General features: G+C 45.1%; 1 protein-coding gene across 5 annotated transcripts in view; it reads right to left on the bottom strand.

The window, feature by feature from the left end:
- Positions 1–21,204, bottom strand: part of CNNM1 (cyclin and CBS domain divalent metal cation transport mediator 1) — a 68,638-nt gene that overhangs the window by 3,827 nt on the left and 43,607 nt on the right. For 2 of the 5 annotated variants that reach the window (XM_025396718.1, XM_025396719.1), the window contains 4 exons: positions 13,222–13,385; positions 2,494–2,677; positions 2,196–2,345; positions 97–198 (listed from right to left, as the gene is read on the bottom strand). In XM_025396718.1, coding sequence (XP_025252503.1) covers positions 97–198; positions 2,196–2,345; positions 2,494–2,677; positions 13,222–13,385 — 600 coding nt within the window. The remainder of the gene's footprint in view (positions 1–96; positions 199–2,195; positions 2,346–2,493; positions 2,678–13,221; positions 13,386–21,204) is intronic. The other 3 variants (XM_025396720.1, XM_025396721.1, XR_003121137.1) reach the window with 2 other exon arrangements.

Here is a 21,204-nt window from a genome sequence, read left to right as displayed (position 1 = left end):
TCCCTGGCTCCTCCCTCAGGAGGAAGATGCTAACATGTTTTTCCTACTAACCATCAGCAGGGTGGCTTTCATCTGGGTGAAGAACTAGCTACTCACTCAAGGTTCTCAGCAGCTTCTTGCCCACGTTTTCCTCAAAATCGCTACTGCAGGGGCTGGTCTCTGTATCCAGGTTGATGTTACAACATTCGCTATCTGATGCTGAGAAAGGAAAGAAGAGAGAACTCAAGTTGTCTCAATCTACACACTCAGGCATCAAGACAGGGTGATTCTGAGTGACATCCCTCAGCAGGTGAAGTTTAAGACGTGAGCCAAAGCGAGGGTGGTGTAATAAGGCAGGGATGCCCAGGAAAGTGCTGGGTGTCATTAGTTAGCAAGAGGCATTTTAGTGCCACAAAAGGAACAAAAAGATGGAGAACAGGAGCAGGAATGCAACGATCCATGCAAAGTCAGAAATCATTCCCTCTCCTCAAACACTGTTTGGCAAGAGAGAGGGGTTAGAGAACAACGTGTTCTCCATCCAGTCTATTTGCCAGACTAAAAGCACACGTGAGGACAGGTGGAGGTCTCCTTGGTCTATTTGCACAAACCCCAGAAAGCCACAGGGTTCAACAACAATGTCCCTGTCTTCTCCCGCAGGACTCAATGGGAGTTCAAAGAATTACAGAACCTGAGAGCCCAGAAGGGGGCCAAGCCTTACCAGCAATGCAAATAAAAACCTAAACAGAAGGCAGAGTGGTGTGCTGGAAACTGCACTGCACTGAAGCCATGAGGCTGAGCCTGCTAATGATGCAGTTTTTGGACTTGAGCAAGTTGTTTCCCCTCTCTAGGCCTCCAGGGTCCTCATGTGTAGCAGGACGAGGGTGGACTAGATGATCTCCAAGACTACTCCATCACCTTCGTTCTTACTCGTTTGTTACATTTTCTTGCTGTGTGCTTTAGCTACTAGATTTGGTGTTGAGGGCAGAAAAAGAATATCAGTTCTAAATTCAGGTCCTGGAACAGTGACCATTTATGTCTCAGATTTTGTGGGTCAGCCACAAGTTCAAGCATATTGTCTTGTTGACTTTATTTTTTATTTTTTTATTTTTTTGAGACGGAGTCCGCTCTGTCGCCCAGGCTGGAGTGCAGTGGCGCCATCTCGGCTCACTGCAACCTCCGCCTCCCAGGTTCAAGCGATTCTCCTGCCTCAGCCTCCCGAATAGTTGGGATTACAGGCGCCCACCACCATGCCCGGCTAATTTTTGTGTTTTTAGTAGAGACGGGATTTCACCATGTTGGTCAGCCTGGTCTCGAACCCCTGACCTTAGGTGATCTGCCTGCCTGGGCCTCCCAAAGTGTGGGATTACAGGCACGAGCCACCGTGCCAGGCCAACTTTAAAAATCTTTGAGCACTTTTCAGGTTGTTGCTCTGGACTTGAGGAGTCTTATACTATGGATTGGAGTAGGTCTGGCAGGTCGGGCAGGGGAACTACTGGCTTGGGTGCAGGCTTAGGGGGCTACTGAAAGCTTGGGGAAGTACATCTTAGTGAGGCAAACACAGAAGCTTCTCAGGACTGCTGGGACCCTAGGCGCTCAGAGCAACACCACTGTCAAGGCAGCAGTGTTCAGCGTCTCGGAGGTGATATGATCCGAGACCTCAGGAAAAGTCTATAGACTACACCTTTGGTCAAAGCCACAGCTAGTTAGAATGTTTCCTAATCAGTTTCCTAATCTGTGAGGTAGGCCTAATAATAGCTACGTAACATTTATAAAGCATGGTACTGAACACTGTGATATGCCTTTTATGTACATTATCTCATTTATGCTCAAAGCTACTTTATAAGATAGCTGTCATAATTTATACCTATTAACATAAGGATACTTATCTATTCAGACAAAAAACACTGAGTCTTAGGTTTAATAACTTGCCTAAAATTGCATAACTCCTAAATGAAGGAGCCAGGGTCTGAATCCAGGCAGAAACCCAACTCCTAATACTGCCCTACACAGTTTTCCTGGGAGAATGAATCAGACAGGGCCTGATGCATGGTAGGTGCTCAGTAAATGTTTCCTTTCCCTGGCTGTGTAAGGAGGTTGGAGTTTTAACGCAGGGGCTGCGGTCCCAGGGCTCCCCTCAGCCAGCTTTCCCTGGGCCATCCCAGTACCCAAAGGCGATGATCCCCCTTGTTCTGCTAGGCCCAGTCGGCCTCCCTGACCTGCTGTCGTGGGAACGGCTACCGGAGACAGTGTGAGCTGCTGTGTGCTGTGCTCCTCGAAGTCAGTCATTTCTTCCTGGGTGAAGGCCAGCTCCTCCATCCTCAGGTACACTACCTCGCCGGGGCTTCTCAGCCCATCTGAGCGGCTGCCTGGGGAGGACAGCGCGTGCATCACCTCTCTGCTTTGGAGAAGACCCAGGGCTCAGGTGGTGTGAGCCCTGGGCAGGGCTAGAAGAGGAAGGCAGGGTCGTCCTCACCCCACACCAGCCCGGCCTGCCCGTCTGCCCAGCTGACTTACACGGCAGGCTGTTCCTGTTGTTCAGGAGCGTGATGGCGGGGTCATCCTTAGGGGTCTGGGGTGTGCCCCGGGTTGTGGGGGCCTTGGTGGAGTCCCCATCTGTGAAGGCCTCCATGTCAGGGGACTGAGGTGAGCTGTCCATGTGGCAGGCAGTGAGTGCATTCTGATACTGCTGCCGTGTGATCTGGAAGGAAGAGGGCAGGAGCTTAGGAGCAGCTAGGCAGAGCCCTCCTGGATGCAGCCAGCCTTCCCAGGCTCAGGGGCAGCCTCGCTGGGGTGCTTGGAACCCTCGGCCTCTGAGGCCTGAGATCCACCAACGGGGGCCTTACCCACGCTGTAGCAGTCCAGCAGGGACAGTGAGGGGCGCTTTGCTGGTCTGCCACCAGCTCCCACTGTTCCTTTTTATTGGCACCTGGAAGAACCAAACCTTCTGAGACGCTGGAGAGGATGGAGGGCATCTTCAGAGAGCCGGGTGGTTGTCCATGGAGAAGTTTAAAACACACATTTATACTATTGCCAAAGGCCCAAAGGGTCAGTCGGGGGTGACTTGGTGAGAATAAGGTAGGACTCCAGCAGCGAAGCTCTCATGCCCCAGGTCTCAGTGTTGGGAAGCTGGAGGCTAAGGCCTGAGAGAACACAGGCATTTCTGATTTGGACTAAGCCCATCCCTGGATGTAGGGTCATGCTCCTATGTTGGCAGGGACCACAGCAGGGAGGTCTCCCAGCTGTCTCCTCAAATCACAGGAGTCAGACTTGTGATTTTCCTGCTGTGTCAAACGTCAGCCACAAGTGAAGGCATCTGGAGGGTCAGGCTGCAGCCAGACCAGACAGGAGTCTCCATGATTCCAGGCAGGAAAAATATAGATCAAATGTCTCTTCTAAAAGGCAGGAAGGTGTCTCGGTCACCCCTGTTCTCTGGGTATACAACACAGACGGGCACTGTGAATCCTTGCTAGCAGTGAAAACAGACTAGGTAGTGTGCCACTCTGTACAGGGATGTGAAACTGCTCATCAGTGGCTGGCACTGGGGGAAGAATGGAAATGGTATGTGGCATAATATCCTTCCCAATCATAGCATCTCCTAAAGCGTTTTCATCCCCCCTTCACTGCATTAGCGCTAGAGAACGAACAAATTCTGCTCATTTTGCCTTCTCTTTCCTTTGGGGCAGAATTGGTATCACATGTTGAAACAGGAAAGATTTCTGCTGGCAGTAGGAGGGGGATGGTTGAGGCTTACACACTGTGACAGAGAGTAGGCTTGAAGTTGGCTTTGTATCTGGTAAGGTCTCAACAGTGGCTCCTTGTCAACTACTCACAAGACCCATTATTTTACTGGACACGATCAATCCTTTCTTCAACAAACTTCAGGATATTTTGCAAGAGAACCAAGCAAATTCTAAGCACAACTAATCTAATCACAAAACACCAGTTAAGAATGCATGCCTTTTGCAGAGCATATGGGACACACATATACAGAGATTCCAGGCTTCTAATCATACTTCTGCCCATTCAGGTGGGCAAATAGAGTTTTCTATTGATGGTTTAAATCAGTGATTCTCAAACCTCAGCATCAGAATTATCTGAAGGACTTGTTAAAACAAGATTGTTGGGTTTAACTCTGAGTTTCTCATTTGCTAGGTCTGGGGTGGAGACTGAGAATTTGCATTTTTAGCAAGTTCCTGTGTTCCTGGTGCTGCTAGTCTGGAGATCACACTTTGAGAACTGCTGACTTAAGACCTAGTTAAAATCAGGTACTACTCAGGTTTTGGTTTTTTTCTCTGAAGGATTTTTAAGGACAAAGCAGCAAAGTGTTAACAACTGGCTTTGATATTTTTTAGGTCAAAATGGTATGTTCTTTGCTCTATGGCGTGGAACCACAGGTCTCCACTTAGCATTTATCCAACGTCTTCAATCGATTCAATGAGCTTGTTGAGAACACCTGACTTTTGCCACGCCCTCTGTTGGGAAGTGAGAAGTCAGGTTCCAAAATTTCCCCCAAAGATGAGGAAATTTGGCTCTAACACCAAAGGATGGGAAAATTCCCTAAATGACACTCGGTAAGCCCAGTAAAGCAGTTGATCTTACTCTATTTGGGTTCTTTAGTTATTTAGATTTGGCTTCTACTTTAGTCAAAGGACAAATGTCCCTTCACCTAAGAAATATGGCAGGAAACATACTGCCAATAACTAAAGTTCAAGTCCCAATTTTGCCACTTTCAAGCTGGGAGACCTTGGCCAAATATATATACATTTTTAATCAGCCAATGGGCAAATGAATACACTGGCCACATTGTTAACCTCTCTGATCTTATAAAAGAGGCCCAGAGATAATGAGATAACATGAGTGAATCTATTATACAAAACTGTTAGGAATGGTTGTTTAAAACATGCCCACATGCATGTCTCACCATTTGACTTTATAACGGGCATACATTTCAAAGACAACTGTCAAGCTTACTATCTCATTATGTCTAAATTGCCCATGGCACACAGGGTGGAGGTGGGGCAAGGAGCAGTGTCCCCTTTGCCCCCAGAGTCAGTGTGACTGGAGATGCTGTGAAAGCAAGACTAGGTCTTGGAAAAATAAATCCTTAATCAAGAAAATAAAGCAAAAGGGAAAGTAGGGGAAGGAAGGCAATTCCAAGTATGGACAGTGGAGAAGGGGGACAGAAGGAAAGGGACAGTGAGTGAAGAAAGGAGAGGAGGAAGAGAGAAGGAAGGGGCTGTTTCAGTAGGCTTTGAAATGGATTTGCTGGCTCAGGGCCCCTCTGAGTTGGTAGACTGGCTGCATCCCCCAAGCTGGAAGTCTCTTGGGAATGACTATTGTTGCAAAATGCTCTATATTATTCAACTAATTTATTTTTGGAAAAGTTCTGCCCAGATTTTATCTTCAGTGAGTTGTACCAGTCTTTTAAAAAAATTTTTTTTTGAGATGGAGTCTTGCTCTGTCTTGCCCAGGCTGGAGTGCAGTGGTGCAACTTCTGCCTCCCAGATTCAAGCAATTCTCCTGTTTCAGCCTCCTGAGTAGATGGGACTATAGGTGCACACCATGACGCTCAGCTTATTTTTTTGTATTTTTAGTAGATACAGGGTTTCACCATATTGGTCAGGCTGATTTTGAACTCCCGACCTCAGGTGACATCACCCTCCTTGGCCTCCCAAAGTGCTGGGATTACAGGTATAAGCCACCATGTTTTTAAAAAACAATGATAGGCCCCTCTTATTACCCGGTATCAAGGATCCAGGAACTCTAACCCTCTCTTTAAGCATTGTCAGGGAGAAAAGGATGGGAAGAAAGTAGTTTTGGTAACAATACTGAGTGAATGGGACACAATTCCTTGTAAGGTACTGAGTTCCTCATCATTGGAGGCATTCACACAGATATTAAACCACCACTTGTCAGTGATGCTAAAGAGAAGATTCAGACAGCCACAGCCAGGGTCTGCCATTAGTGGGAAGAAGCACAGCAGTATACGGCAGTGAGAGTGGGGAGGGGCAGGGGCTGGAGAGGGTCTGCACTGTTGGTGGGTGTTTATATAAAAGGAAAGGTACCACCCAATGGCTAAATCATCTATGTGACTCACGGCCTTAACAGCCTTGCTTTCACACAGCTCCATTTAAAAAAAAATTTTTTTTAAAAATCATGAACTCCTGCCATGTCAATGTGTTGCCTTAAAAGAAATAGTTGACAAACTGTCAATGTATCCAACTCTGCTCTGCTTCTTCCAGAGGCATTTCTAGGTTCGGGTATCACTTCTTGTCAGTTCCTTCCCCTTGTTCAACAACTTACGACAACTTCTTTTAATCTAGCATAATACTGCTGAAGAGAAATATAACGTGAGTCCCACTTTGAATTTCTGCTGAAGAGAAATTCAAAGTTTTCTAGTGGTCACATTTTACAAAGTAAAAACAGGTAAAGTTAATTTTAATAACGTATTTCATTTAACCCAATATATCCAAAATAATTTCCCATCATCATGTGATTAGTATAAAGTGATTAGTGAGGAATTTTACATTCTTTTTTGTACTGGTCTTGAAATACAATGTGTATTTTGCACTTATAGCACATCAGTTTGAAAGAGTCACACTTCATGCGTTGAACAGCCACATATACTAAATGGCTATATTTATACATGGCTACTGGCTACTGTACTGGATGCTGAAGGTTTAGTGGACCGCCTGAACGGCTGTGCCCAGTTTCCATGACCTGGCCTCGCAGGGCCAGCAGCACTCCCACTACTCACCAGGACAGAACCACTGGTCCCGCCCAGCTCCTCTCTCTACCCAGTCCCTTGAATGCACCATGCCTACTTGCCTTCCATACGTGTTTAAGGGTGTCCCTTTGCATGGCATTGCCTTAACTCTCCTCTTGTTCTTTCCAAATTCCTAAAGTACATTGTCCAGCCAATTAGTGCTTAAAAAATTCCAGACAGTGGCTCACGCCTGTAATCCCAGCACTTTGGGAGGCCGAGGCAGGTGGATCACAAGGTCAGGAGTTCGAGATCAGCCTGACCAACATGGTGAAACCCTGTCTCTACTAAAAATACAAAAATTAGCCAGGCATGGTGGTGCATGCTTGTAATCCTGACTACTCAGGAGACTGAGGCAGGAGAATCACTTGAAACCAGGAGGCAGAGGTTGCAGTGAGCCAAGATTGTGCTACTGCACTCCAGCCTGGGGGACAGAGAGAGACTCCACCAAAAAAAAAAAAAAAAAAAAAAAAAATTTCCACATAATTTTGTAATGAATTAGATAGTACCCTGCATTGGTCACTATTATTTAACTTACCTTAAGCTTCCTCTCTCTAACTAGGTCTTAATCTACTTATAAGGCAGAGAATATATTTTTATTAGATTTATATTTCTATAGTATAGCTCATGGCACCCAGAACCATTGTTAGTGCTTAACAAAATACTTATTGATTAGCTGATTGAGGGAATCAAGCCACTTTTCAACAGACACCATGTTTTTGTTTCCTCTTCACTGCAGTAGATATAACCATTTATTAGCAACAGCTTTAGCTCAAATTGTGTTCTCTTATAGAGTGGCCAGTTTAGAATCCAAGCACCTACTAAGCTAAAAAGGAAGCGGAGGTCTGTTTATTCTGAAACTAGCAAAAAGCAAGGGTGCCTTTCTGGACATTTTGACTTAGCAGCCAAGGTGTCCGGAAGTTAACCTTTAGGCTAATGTGATGTCTCTTGTCATTTTATTTTAGAGACAGGGTCTTGCTCTCTTGCGCAGGCTGGAGTGCAGTGGCATGATCACAGCTCGCTGTAACCTTAAACTCCTGGGTTTAAGCAATCTTCCTGCCTCAGCCTCCCGAGTGGCTGGGACTGCAAGTGCATGCCACCATGCCTGGCTAATTTAAAAATTTATTTTTGTTGAGATGGGGTCTCACTTAGTTGCCCAGGCTGGTCTCACACTCCTGGCCTCAAGTGATTCTCCTGTCTCAGCCTCCCAAAGTGGTGGGATTACAGGTGTGAGCCACTGCACCTGGCCTCCTGTCATGGTATGATGTTCTGTTTTCACTTTCAAGTGGTGTATTCCTCCCTGAAGACACAATGCTGCAATCTAGGGATTTGGCCACCAGATGGTGATGAGGAATCTTGGTCAAGGTTATGCAGTCCAGACTGTAAGACATCTGCCAAGTATTCTTAGCTTAATGATGACATAGAACACATTTCAAAAAACCTTCATGAGAATTCTTTGGTACCTTCATAACTTATTAACTACTATTAATCATGGCTTTGTTTAACACCTTTCCCAGATAACTATTAGATGCACCTTTCTATCCCATTTTGTAGCTTATCTTGAAGTTCAATTACTCCTGGACCTTCAGTCTGCTGGATATAAAAAGCCCTTGCAAAACCTTCCAGCAGCCAACCACAGGGGCTTCGACCTGTGAAAACACTTATATTGCAGTCTTCTCTTTAGCTTCCCCGCAAACCCTCATGTTAAAAAACACAGTAACAACAAAAGGAAACGGGGAGAGACGGGTGAGGGAGGTAGATAAATGAGCAGCCTAAATAACATCCCTAACACAGTCTAATCAATCAGGGGGAGGTAATTTTCAATGTTAATCTAAGGTAGAATTTTACATTAAAAAAAAGAAAAGAGAAAATCAAGACAAAAAAGACACGTGTTAAAACAAGAGTTTGAGCTCACAGAATTCCTTTTTGGAGAACTACCCATTTTAATCAAAGTTTTTTTTTGAGACGGAGTTTCGCTCTTGTTGCCCAGGTTGGAGTGCAAAGGCGCCAATCTTGGCTCACCGCAACCTCTGCCTCCCGGGTTCAAGCAATCATCCTGCCTCAGCCTCCCGAGTGGCTGGGATTACAGGTGCCCGCCACCATGCCTGGGTAATTTTTATATTTTTAGTAGAGATGGGGTTTCGCCATGTTGACCAGGCTGGTCTTCAACTCCTGACCTCGAGTGATCTCCCTGCCTCAGCCTCCCAAAGTGCTGGGATTACAGGTGTGAGCCACTGTGCCTGGCCTAAAGAGGTTTTTGCATAACACTTTTTTTTTTTTGAAGACAGACTCTCACTCTTGTCACTCAGGTGGAGTACAATGGCGTCACCTCGGCTCACTACAACCTCCGTGTCCTGGGTTGAAGCGATTCTCCTGCCTCAGCCTCCTGAACAGCTGAGATTACAGATGTCCACCACCACGCCTGGCTATTTTTTCTTGTATTTTTAGTAGAGACAGGGTTTCACCATGTTGGCCAGGCTGGTCTGAAACTCCTAACCTCAGGTGATCTGCCTACCTCAGCTTCCCAAAGTGCTGGGATTACAGGTGTGAGCCACTACGCCCAGTTGAATAACACTTAATTGGTTTCCACTTTCCTCTCAACTTCTCTACTTTTGAAATTTAGTCTTCTTAACTTCAAAATATCCAGATGGAAAGAAAGACCAAGTTCTGTGCTGCTCAGCTGCACTGATCACAGCAAAGTCTTCTGTTTGGACAAAAAGGACAGACACACTCGAGAACTGACCTGGGATTTGGGGTTCTCAACACTGCCACTATCTCACATTAGGAAACAGACTTTTATGTTCCTTGTGATTTGCAGAATGTTCCTTTTCCTTATGTTCTAGGGTTGGAGATATGAGATCATTGGCAAGTTTTGTTTTTGTTTTTGTTTTTGAGACAGAGTCTCCCTCTGTCGCCCAAGCTGGAGTACAGTGGCGCGATCTTGGCTCACTGCCATCTCTGCTTCCCAGGATCAAGTGATTCTCCTGCCTCCGCCTCCCGAGTAGCTGGGATTACAGATGCCTGCCAACATGCCTGGCTAATTTTTGTATTTTTAGTAGAGATGGGGTTTTGCCATGTTGGCCAGGCTGGTCATGAACTCCTGACATCAGGTGATCCACCCACCTCGGCCTCCCAAAGTGCTGGGATTACAGGCGTGAGCCACCATGCCCAGCCCATCGGCAAGTTTTAAGAAAATCCTTACAAACTTAATGCTAGGTAATCATCTTAGCACATTCCCCTGAGGAGCTGCCAAATCCATCTCCTGAAAGTACTGTCCAATCTGTAAAGCCTAATGATGTTTTGCCCATTGAACATGACTCTTCAAAATCTCCTTCACTTTTCTACTCCAAGCAGCAAACCAAATCTTCATACTGATTTTCTCAACTTCTGATATGAACGGTTATAGACTGAATGTTTGTGTCCCCTCAATATTCATACGTTGAAACCCTAACCCCAATGTGGTGGTATTAGCAGGTGGGGCCTTTGGGAGGTGATTAGGATATAAGGGTGAATTCCTCATGAATGGGATTAGTGCCCTTATGAGAAGAGAGCTTGCCAGCACTTTGGGAGGCCAAGGTGGGAGTATCACTTGAGGCCAAGAGTTTAAGACCAGCCTGGTCAACATGGTGAGACCCTGTCTCAATTAAAAAAAAAAAAAAAAAAAAAAAAAGGAGAGAGTTTACTTCCTTTCTTTGCTCTCCACCATGAGAGAATACAATGAGAGGTAATCTGAAAACTAGGTAGTGAGCCTTCATCAGATGCTGAATCTGTGGGCACCTTGGACTTCCCAGCCTCCAGAATGGTGAGAAATAAATATCTGTTCAAGCCACACAGTTCATGGTCATTTGTTACAGTGGCCAAAATGGACTAACGTAAATGAAAAGAGAAACAAACATAAAAATTCTGGCTGAGTGCCATGGCTCATGCCTGTAATCACATCACTTTGGGAGGCTGAGGTGGGAGGATTGCTGGAGGCCAAGAGTTTGGAGTTAGAGCCCTGTCTCTACAAAATAAATAAATAAATAAATAAATAAATAAATAAATAGACAAAATAAAAATCCCACCACACTTAAAATAGAATCCAAATTCCTTACTATGGCCTAAAGATCCCAGGTGTCCACCTCTGATGTTACATTCTCATGGAGCCTCTGCCTTTGCACACCGTGGGCTGGCACTCAGAGCTTTAAACTACCAAACTCTTTCCAGCCTCTGTTGTTTCTATCTTGAACATTCTCCCCCTCCCCTTTCAAGTCTCAGCAAAATTGTCCTTCCTCAGCCTATCTGATAACCATTTCAAGAGCAGTCTCCTTGCCTTCTCTGCCCAATCACTGATCCCAATGACCTCTTTATTCCCTTCACAGCCCTTATTACTACCTGAAATTACCTAGGTTATGTGTATGGTTATCGTCTTTCTCCCCCATTAGCCTGTAAGCTCCCGAAAGGCAGCAGCTTGCTATCTTCACCACAGTATCTCAACAGTGCCAAGAACACAGCAGGCCTCCATTAAATATTTGTTGAATCACGTACTCATATTATGACTTTCCATTTCTTTCCTCACAGATCACATGTCCAACATGACAACCAACCAGACTTAACATATTAGAGTTCTTCTTTTCCCACTTTTTTCCCTACCTCCCCTTCTGGGGAAGGTCTGCATTAGCAATGAGAAAGATTCAGGGCTGGAAGCTATGAGAAGCAGAATCGTGGGCTATGGTTTTCTAAGGTTTAACCTCCTTGTCACATTAGACTTAAGTGTCCACAGTCATATGCACCCATGAGCATTGCCCAGTCAGCTTGTAAAGGCACTTCCCTGGGTTCCTTTAGCTCCGATGTCCTATCACTCACTCTAAAGCCCACTGACTTTAGGGCTTGGATTCTGGAGGCGGAAAGACCCAACTTTGAAGCTTGGCTGTGCCATTTACTAGCCATGTGACCTTATACTCCTCAAACCGCAACTCTTCATCTAGAAAATGGGAATGACAGCAACACCTACCTCATAGGGTGACTGTGAGATTAAATGGATAATTCAGACAAAGGACTCAGTAAAGTGCCTTGCACAGTTTACTGCAAAAAATAGTTATTGTCTCACTCGATCCCCCAGGTTCTATTCCTCCCTCTGGAAACATTCCATGGTTACTTTTCAAGGTTACTTTTATAGGCTGATATCAGTTTTAACTCAGGGCTGTCCGCAAAGTCCTGAAACACAGAAAACCAGCCAGCACACACCCCTCTCCAAATAATCAAGGCGTGTGTTCTGGAAAGAAGGACCTTCTTACACCCTAGTGATTTCAGTGCACCTCTCATGACCCAGCCTGCAACTGGTACAACAGCTACCAAGTGAACTCACTGGGTGTTTTGTTGGCCTGGGATAAATGGGGCTCTAGCTAGATCTCAGGCCAAAGTTTGTAATGGTTTGCAGAATACTAGGAAACAAAACAGGCTGGGTGCGGTGGCTCACACCTGTAATCCCAGCACTTTGGGAGGCCGAGGCGGGCGGATCATGAAGTCAAGAGATAGAGACCAACCTGATCAACATGGTGAAACCCTGTCTCTACTAAAAATACAAAAATTAGCTGGGCATGGTGGTGGGCACCTGTAGTCCCAGCTACTTGGGAGGCTGAGGCAGGAGAATTGCTTAAACCACGGAGCGGGAGGTTGCAGTGAGCCGAGATCATGTCACTGCACTCCAGCCTGGGCAACAGAGCAAGATTCTGTCAAAAAAAAAAAAAAAACAAAACCAAAAACAAAAACCAAACCAAAACAACAAGAAAAAACACCTATGGAAATGAGAAAAGGGGAAAATGTTAAAGCCTCCTGTGCGATGCCAATCCCAGTGAGGGGTATGAAGAAACAGCTCCCCTCCTCTTTAATTATGAGGCCATGAGCCTTGCTACCTCTCTCCTGGGCAATTGCACATGGTTCTCTTCAAATAGCTTAGTAATTTTCAAGCAGTCCTACTAGTGACTACAAAAGATTTTCAGTTAACACACAGGTCAAGTTGTGTTTTAGACTTTAAGGTATAAAAATATATTATCATATGTAAAAGTATAGCATGGTTCCTTCTTTTTAACCAACAGACAGGCAGATGTATAGCATGGTTTCTTCTATACATCACTTGGTTTATTCATCACCTGCAAACTTATCTTAGAAAAATCTTATCTTAGAAAAACCAACGAATAAAGTCAAACTGATGCCAATGGTAGGGGATCCAAAGGAAATGATTCTGGCAGCAACTTGTGTCAGACAAGCTAACCTATTGCTTTGTGCCTCATTTCCCCACATGATGAAAGGGGGCCAGGAGATGTCAAAAGAGTGACAAATAATGAACAGTCCTAAAGCTGACTGAAAACAGCCTTTATACAGCCAGTAGCAGTTACCACCCAGCAGTGTACTGGAACACAGGGGAAGTCTTCTTGTCCCGGTCACCCAGCCAATGCTGCCCACTGGGAGGGAGAGGAGAACCTTCCTGGGAGAGTTACCTTCACAAACTGCACATCGCTGAGGATGTGGACTGAGTAGTCGGGCGTGTAGAGGTTGTTGTTGCTGCTGTACAACTGGGTGTTGCTGCCCCCAAAGTCACTGCGCTCTCGGTTTGGAGACTCAGAGCGATTCAACCCACTGCAGCGGGAAGGGGACCGGTTTACTGCAGATGGTGAGAGATGGAGAAAAGACAAGGAGGGATGGGTGGGGAGGAAGAAGTGGAAGGGAGGGAGGGAGACAGGGAAGGAGGGGGAGACAGATGTTGTTTACTGAGGTCCCATACAACTTTCAGGCAATGGTAACACTGGGTGGTGGTGACGGGGCTCACCCTTCCCATCAGAGCCTGGGAAGCTGCTGAGCTGCTTTGTTGATGTTTATTCCTTTGAGGAACAAATGCCTAAGACAAACTCATGGCTCCCTTCCACTCGGGCTGCTCCCCACAACCTCTCCCAGCGAGGAGCTGGAGCATCTGTTTCCCCCAGACGGGGGATGGGTGGTTCACATCTTCCTTGGTTCTTGTCTTCAGATTAGGTGCACAAGGACCCTGCATGAGATGATGTCGGTACTATAAGCGTGGCTTGCTACCCTAGACCATGAGCCCCTCTACCATGGTGAGGTATTTTACATCAACTCCAATCACAAAACTTATTTTAGAAAGGCCAAGGCCTTGGGTTTGCCCTCAAAACCATCTGTCACAGCACAGGCAACCAATCTTCATGTGGCCTTACATTATAGTGGGAAGAACTCAGGCCTGCTCCCACATTGGCAGGGCCTGGGACAAACGGAAGCCCACAAACCACAAGGATAAATATTTTTAAGTTAGAAGTTACATTAATAAATGGTAAAAACAGGCTTATCCTCTTCCTTGACAAATGTTCATAGCAACCATGCCAGAAAACAGAGCCGTGGGTGGATAGCCAGCCCTGCCCCTAGGGCTTCTGGACCCCCGGTCCCCTAGGACTGTTTGCGTGGGGATTCCAGGATTCTGGATATCTGAAATGTGGTTTAGAAGGGAGGACACAGGCTTTGGCTCAGCACCTCCCTTTGGCCCTGAGAACTCCTTGCCCCATATAGATGGGCTGGACTGAGAAGGGCCAAGATGTGGGTCTAGGGCTGGGCTCCCTCTTGCATAGGCCTGAGGGGGGCACTGGGATAATTTGCAGGCCTTCTGTCAAAGATCTCCTGAATGCTTTAGCCAGGTTCTTTTCACATTTTTAAGAAACACTTCTTGGAAAAGTTCGATTGAGACCACGTCACTTGGTTTTATGTGAGCTGCCCTCTCCAGGAACAACAGAAAAGAGGATACCAAAGGTAACTCCAACATCATCTCAACCATGGAACCACCCCAAGTGGTAGACTGCAAAGCTCCCCCAATCCTTCTGCTTCTTCCAAAAAAGGGGATGAGGAGGCTGTCAGCTTCTCTTAACACAGATTTAGCTCAGGGGGCTCAAATGAAGAATCAGATTATTTATAGATTCTGCTCTTTCAGGGTAGAACCTTGGGAATTTAATCCTGTCTCTTGAGATAAAGCAAAATATTTGATTAGCATCTATTTGGAATGAGTCATGGAAAGTTGATGATCTATTTAGCTGCCAAGCTGTTGCCTGGCAAACCATGCAGCAGAAAGAGTAAAACGATAGGTTGAATCATTTTCTTATTAGAACCATAATCATCACTGCCTTGATCTGATTAGAGAATTAAGGAGTCCACTTCCAGTCTTCCCCTTCTCAGTAAGTGTCATCCACTTACATGCAGTTGCTGAAACCAGAAACCCCGGGATTGTCCTTGACTCCTGCCGCTCCCTCAGCCCCCCATGGAGCATCGCTATCCATCTGACATAATGAGCCCATCGGTCCTATCTCTGTCTCCACTCAAATCCCAGCTACCTCAGCCTCACCTGGACCAGTCTCCCCACTTACTATCTTATAATCTGTTTTCACCTCAGCTGCCAGAATCTCATTTTTAAAACACAAATCAGCTTCCTATTGTGTCTGAATAAAATCCAAATTCCTTGCCGTGACCTGTTCCCTGCTTTCCTATCTGATCTGATCTTGGGGCCTCCTTTCCCCTCTCTTGCTTTGCTTTAGCCACTGGCCTCCTTGGGTGTTCTTAACCATGCAGGCTTAGCCCACCTCAATGAATGCCCATTTCCCCTCCCCACCCCACATCCTCCCCCCTCAGCTAATGGCTGTCTGCTCCTCAGTCATTAGCTCTCAGCTGAGGCACCACCTTCTCTGAAGACCTTGTCTGGTCATCGCAGGAAGATTCCTCCTGTTCTACTCTATCATGATCCCCTGTCCATCCTTTCAAAGCACTTTCACAAGCATTAATTACATATTAGTAACTACTTGTTACATCTACTTAATTCAACTTTTAATTCCACGAGGGCAGAGACGTTGTCTTCTCTGGTTATCCTCATTGTACACCCAGCACCTAGCACCGTGCCTGGCCTAGAGAAGGTACTCAAGGAAAATGTGTAGAATAAATGAATCAGCACGTCAGGGTCCCACAGGGCAATACAATGACTCTTATAGTTTATGATCTAAATTTGTTGTAAAAAAAGGTTTCAGAGATCTTAAATCATCACAAAGCTAAAGTCATTAAAGCTCTTAAATCATCAAACTAAAGCTCTTAAAGTCACCAAAGCTCTTAAATCATCACAAACCTAAAGTCATTCTGGGGAAGCTGACTTCCCCAAGAAGCGAGGGTGGGGAGCAGGACCCTCCAGAAATGTGGCTGGATAGAGTAAAATAGTGTGCAGCTAGAATCAAAGGGCACCAGGAAGTCTAAGGCCTTGGCCCAGTAACTTGAGGAAGAGGCCACATGGAGCAGAAAGACTGTTTAATAAGGGTATGTGAAACAGGGGGCCCTGAAGTCAGATGCCTAGGGCCCTACCCATCCACTGTGTGATGAGGGACCAGATCCTTCTCCAGAGCGACTAAGAACTGACAGGGACAGGGACAGCGATGGTGCTGTAGAGGACAACATGCAGCACCAAGGTGATTGTAAAAAGCAGTAGTGTTGGATAGAAAGAGGTACATTTCACTTCCGGGCCTGATCCCTTGAAAACAAACTGACGAATTCTTAAAAATAGAACTACCATTCAAGCCAGCAATCCCACGGCTGGGTATCTACCCAAAGGAAAAGAAATTATGTAAAAAAGATACCTGTACATGTATGTTTATTGCAACACTATTCACAATAGCAAAGATACAGAATCAACCCAAGTGTCCATCAATGGATGACTGGATAAAGAAAATGTGATTTTGTACATACGTGTGTGTGTGTGTGTGTTTCTGTGTGTGTGTACACACAATGAAATATTCAGCCATAAAAAGAACGAAATCATGTCTTTTGCAGCAACATGGATGGAAATAGAGGCCATTATCTTAAGTGAAATAACTCAGAAAGTCAAAGGCTGCATTATTTCTCTTGTAAGTGGGAGCTAAATAATATGTACAAGTGGACACAGAGAAATAATAGACATTGAAGACCCAGAAAGGCAGGAGAGGGTGAGGGATAGAAATTACTTAATGAGTACAATGTATACTATTGGGGTGATGGCCACACTAAAAGCTCAGACTTCACCACTATGCAATATATCTGTGTAACAAAAATGCACTTGTATCCCCTAAATCTATAAAAAAAAAAAAAGAAAAGAAAAAAAAAAAAAGAACAAATTGATGAGTTCTGACTTGGCCAGACCCATCTGTGGCTGTTTTAGGGTGGCGGCTGGATAAGTCTGCGTTCTTTCCTCCAGGCTAGTTGCTGCAGAAAAGCGGGACAGGGAGTCCTGCCCAAGAGTAGCTTCTTTGGCCCCAGTGCAGCATCTGGAAAACCATACCTTGACCTGGTGGGTTTTGACCTCAACTCAGTTTGGACATAACCAAGGGAAGAAAGTGTGAGCAGGGCTTATGGCTTCAGCTGCCCAGAGAATCACCACCATTTCTCAACAATCCTCCACTTTGCCTGGCCAGACATGGGCTTCACACGCCCTACACCAGTTGTTCCATATCCTCATTTCTTACATCACAGTTCAAGATATGTTCAGGGAGGACAGCAGGGAAAGAGCCCTATTTTATCTACTAAACTTCTTCCATCTGTGGAAGCTTCTCCTGTTGGAGACAGAGGCAACAACTACATCCCAGTTCCCCCCAAAGCTCTCATCGTTTCACTGGCACCCAGTGTGGGTGACACCCACAGGGACTCACATGTCAAACACAAGCTACATCACTGTTATGCTGGGAGGAGGAAAAACACGTCTTTTTTTTTTTTTTTTAAAGTAAAAACAATGCTATTGAAAGTTTATTTATAAAATCATAAAGGATTCCCAACACCAAACGATACAACTGTCTTACAAAGATTGAGTCTATACAAGCAATTTTTAAAAGAAAAAAGAACCTTTACTCCATGAGAAAGTCCCAGCTCCTCTGGGTATTGTGCGAGATCAATGTTTTCGTGTCCTGGAGTCTGACATTCCTCAATGGGTGGGATGCTGATGACTTGGCATTTTGGTAATTGTGCACATACACTCAGAAGTTTCTGAGCAAGGGACATGGAAATGCTTTTAATAAAAAGCAGAAGAAATCAGTAACAGACGAGTGTCCTAGCAGCATGGCAAACTAGTTCAAGTTGTGTAATTCCCCTTGGCATATCCTAAAAGCACAGAGGCACAGTTTGGGGGAGTGAAGCAAGGAGGAAAATCCTAAGTATAGTGCAAGGAGGTCTGGAAGGAGACAGATCAAACAGTGATACGTAACACCGACCACCGGACCTGTCAACAGGCGGCAGGCTAAGCCACCAACCCATCCCTTGCCCACTCTTGCTCTTGCATCAGACCCTCAGGTTGGCTCAGGTGTAACTGGGTGATGAGGAGCAGGGTTTTTTGCTCTATGAAATTGTGACAAACCTCATTCCTGTAGCCTTTGAGTGGTCAGTCTGTAAGAGATACCTGTCCTGGGTTGGCTACTTGGATTGCTGAGGTTTGGGTGGAGAAGGCACCAGGGTAAAATCGGGGGCAGGGTGGCAAAGGGTATGGAAGAGGAATTCACACTGAGTTGGGGCTGGATGGAATCTCCTCTCCTTCTGCAGTCATAGTCAGGGGCCCTGGAAATCTGGACGCAGCAGCTCTGGGACTCTTGCTTCATTTGTGACACCGGCATCCAGGGAGCCTTCACAACCCTATCCTGGAAGCAGACCCCAAGATACAGAAGTAGAATGCTAAGCTCCCATTTTCCTTATGGGGATTTGAGGAAAAAGGAGGGTTCAGGGGCTGCCTGCCTACATCTTTTGTAGCATCAGTGAGGGATGAGGGGGAATGGCCTACTCTGGTCTGACTGTGATTGTGCCATGGGCCATCTCTGTTCTCCAAAATGGATCAGGAAGCTTAATTACATAGACCTGTAAGAGTACAAACTAGCATTATTAAAATTCGTTATACTGGGGCCACATTTAGCATCAGACAACCAAACACCAAAGCCAGCTGTCTGTCAAAACTACAGTGTGAACTCTGAGCCCAAGTTAGGATCCCAGATGAACTCACTCACTTTACACGGAGCTTTAACGGTTCCCAAATGCTCATCACACAAGAGCCGACCCGAAGGATTATTTCCACTTACCACATTTTGCAAAGTAGAAATATTATTTTCAGAGATTCCCTGTATATTTGAGGAGAAAACTGTCATTATTGATCTCAGTGCACATTATGAATGGATAACTGAGCACTGAAAAGAACCCTTGGTTCCAAAGTCTCTGTCTCTGTGCTTTTGTGGATTTGAAAGAACTGTCATGGGGAATTCAAAATTATCTCCACCACCAGGAGAAGAAAGAAGGAGCGAATCTGGGGAAAGGGAATGATAACTGCAGTGGGGCTGTGTACTTTCAGGGGAAACCCCTGATCAGAAGTTTCATTTTTAAATGAAAGCACCTGCCAAGTTGGTTAACCACACCACACCCTGGAGGTAATCTGCAAACCACTGTGCTCTTATTTCAAACTAAGGCTCAAATAGAAAGAGACTCCCCATGGATAATGATGGCAATATTTGGTGCAGAGACCTCTGGCCTCAATCTAGTGTGAGCACCAGATTTGTTATTAGCACTGCTTTCAAAATGCAAATAAATCACAGCCCTCTAGAGGGCACAAAATGTCTATATTCAGAGGTAAAGCAAGGTCTCAGGCAGTAGGTGGAGAGCACGATCTAAGACTTAGATTCCAGTCCTTGTCCCTCTACATATCTACTACACATACAACACTGACTGACTTTCTCAGAGCCTGTTTTTTTGTCTGTTGTTTTCCAATGACAATTCCTGCCTATCTCCCAAAGTGATTGTGGGGAGTCAAATAAGACAATGACAGTTCTTTTTTAGACCTAAAGACCCTACTGGTTTCTAGGATTTATTTTTCCCCCATATAAGATAGGGTTGAGATTTAGCATATATGTAAATTAATGTATCTGGATCAGAAATCAGTATTTCCACTCAGCACATTTCGCAAAGTAAAAAGATTTTTTTAAGGTACTTTGGCATATTCTAGGAGAAAATGGCATCATTGCTGATCTCAATGCACATTATGAATGGACAGTCAAGCACTGAATAAGAATCCCTGGTTCCAAAGTCTCTGTGCTTACAGGGCCAGAAGTTACTGGAACTTCTTTCTACAAAATCCCAGACCTCTGAGGCTGCTTCTTTTAATGATATGGAACAAAAGCAAGAATGACAGAGGAAATATCACAGAATAGGTCCTGTGGATGTCACCTGATCACTGGGAAGGCACAGTGATTAGCTCTAGATAGAGACCAGACATAAGGCGGAGCGGAATAAGCCAAAGGAGAAGCTAGGCACTCCCTACCTCTGGCTTTCTCCCACTGTACCGACCATTGCTCCACCCTGCACAGTTAAACCAAGGATGGGAATAAGCTTACCTCTTTATGAGTAGGGTTTGCATTGTGTTGACACTAATCTCTTGTTGTGTTGAATACCCACAGTCATGGAAAAGGGGGAAAGTTGAAAATACTCTCAGGGGCACGTGACAGCACCCAGAGTTGGATCAGAAGTCTCGGCACTTCCTGGAGGTTCTGCACAGCAGGAAGGTATCACTTTCATCTCTGTCTGATATTGGGTTATCATGAACTTTATCATAATCAATACAGATGAACTAGAATTAACCTTCCTTTAACTGGGAAGTTACAATTAACTAGGTCATCTGGTTAACTGAAGGTTAATTATAAAGGAAAACGCATCCTCGCTTTGATCTTTTGGGCTGAAAGTCTTTTAAAATGTGCATCTCCCCTTTCCTCTGAACCTTCACAGCACACTGTTGACATCACCAACATTCACTGCATGTGAAGGAACTTGAAGGTCCATCATGTGGTCATTTCTAATTTTGCTGGCATGTAGGAGTAGACCATTTAGCTGGCAAGGGCACCAGATTGGTATCTCACATTGACTGTCCGATCCTGTAGTCATCATTAAGGCATGAGCTCTCACAAGGCAAGAAAAACTATTTCTTAATGGAAAATCACCATCGAGAGAGAGAGAGAAAAAACGTCAGTGAAATTTGACAAGGTGGTTAACCTATCTTGTATAGATCAACATGAGGACCAGATGGTTTTTGATGAAAAAATTTGATTTTGGGAAAAAACAGAAGTCAACACAAATACTACTGAGGTTGCAAATTGGAGAACATAGCCTTTTTTAAATGTCGAGGATCTACTATACAGACTGAGAAACATAAGCAATTTCTCGATGACTGAGGATGTGGTGGGGTCTTAGTAGCATTACCCCAGCAATGGGATAAGGGATACAGATTTAGAGGGTAGAGGAAATGGAACTGTGCGCTAACTGCAGGGCAATTTAACAAATACATTCCTGGTTTAGTCATTACTTACTCTATGAGCCCAAGAGAACAACCTCTAGAAATGAAAACAAACAGTTGATCATTCAGATTTGTTGCATTCTACTCAGTCATTCAATTATTATCTAGC

This window comes from Theropithecus gelada, chromosome 9 (assembly GCF_003255815.1).
Source record: "Theropithecus gelada isolate Dixy chromosome 9, Tgel_1.0, whole genome shotgun sequence".
NCBI classification, from domain to species: Eukaryota; Metazoa; Chordata; class Mammalia; order Primates; family Cercopithecidae; genus Theropithecus; species Theropithecus gelada.
Note: the sequence above shows the minus strand (reverse complement) of the source record. Positions and strands in the feature narration are given on the sequence as shown.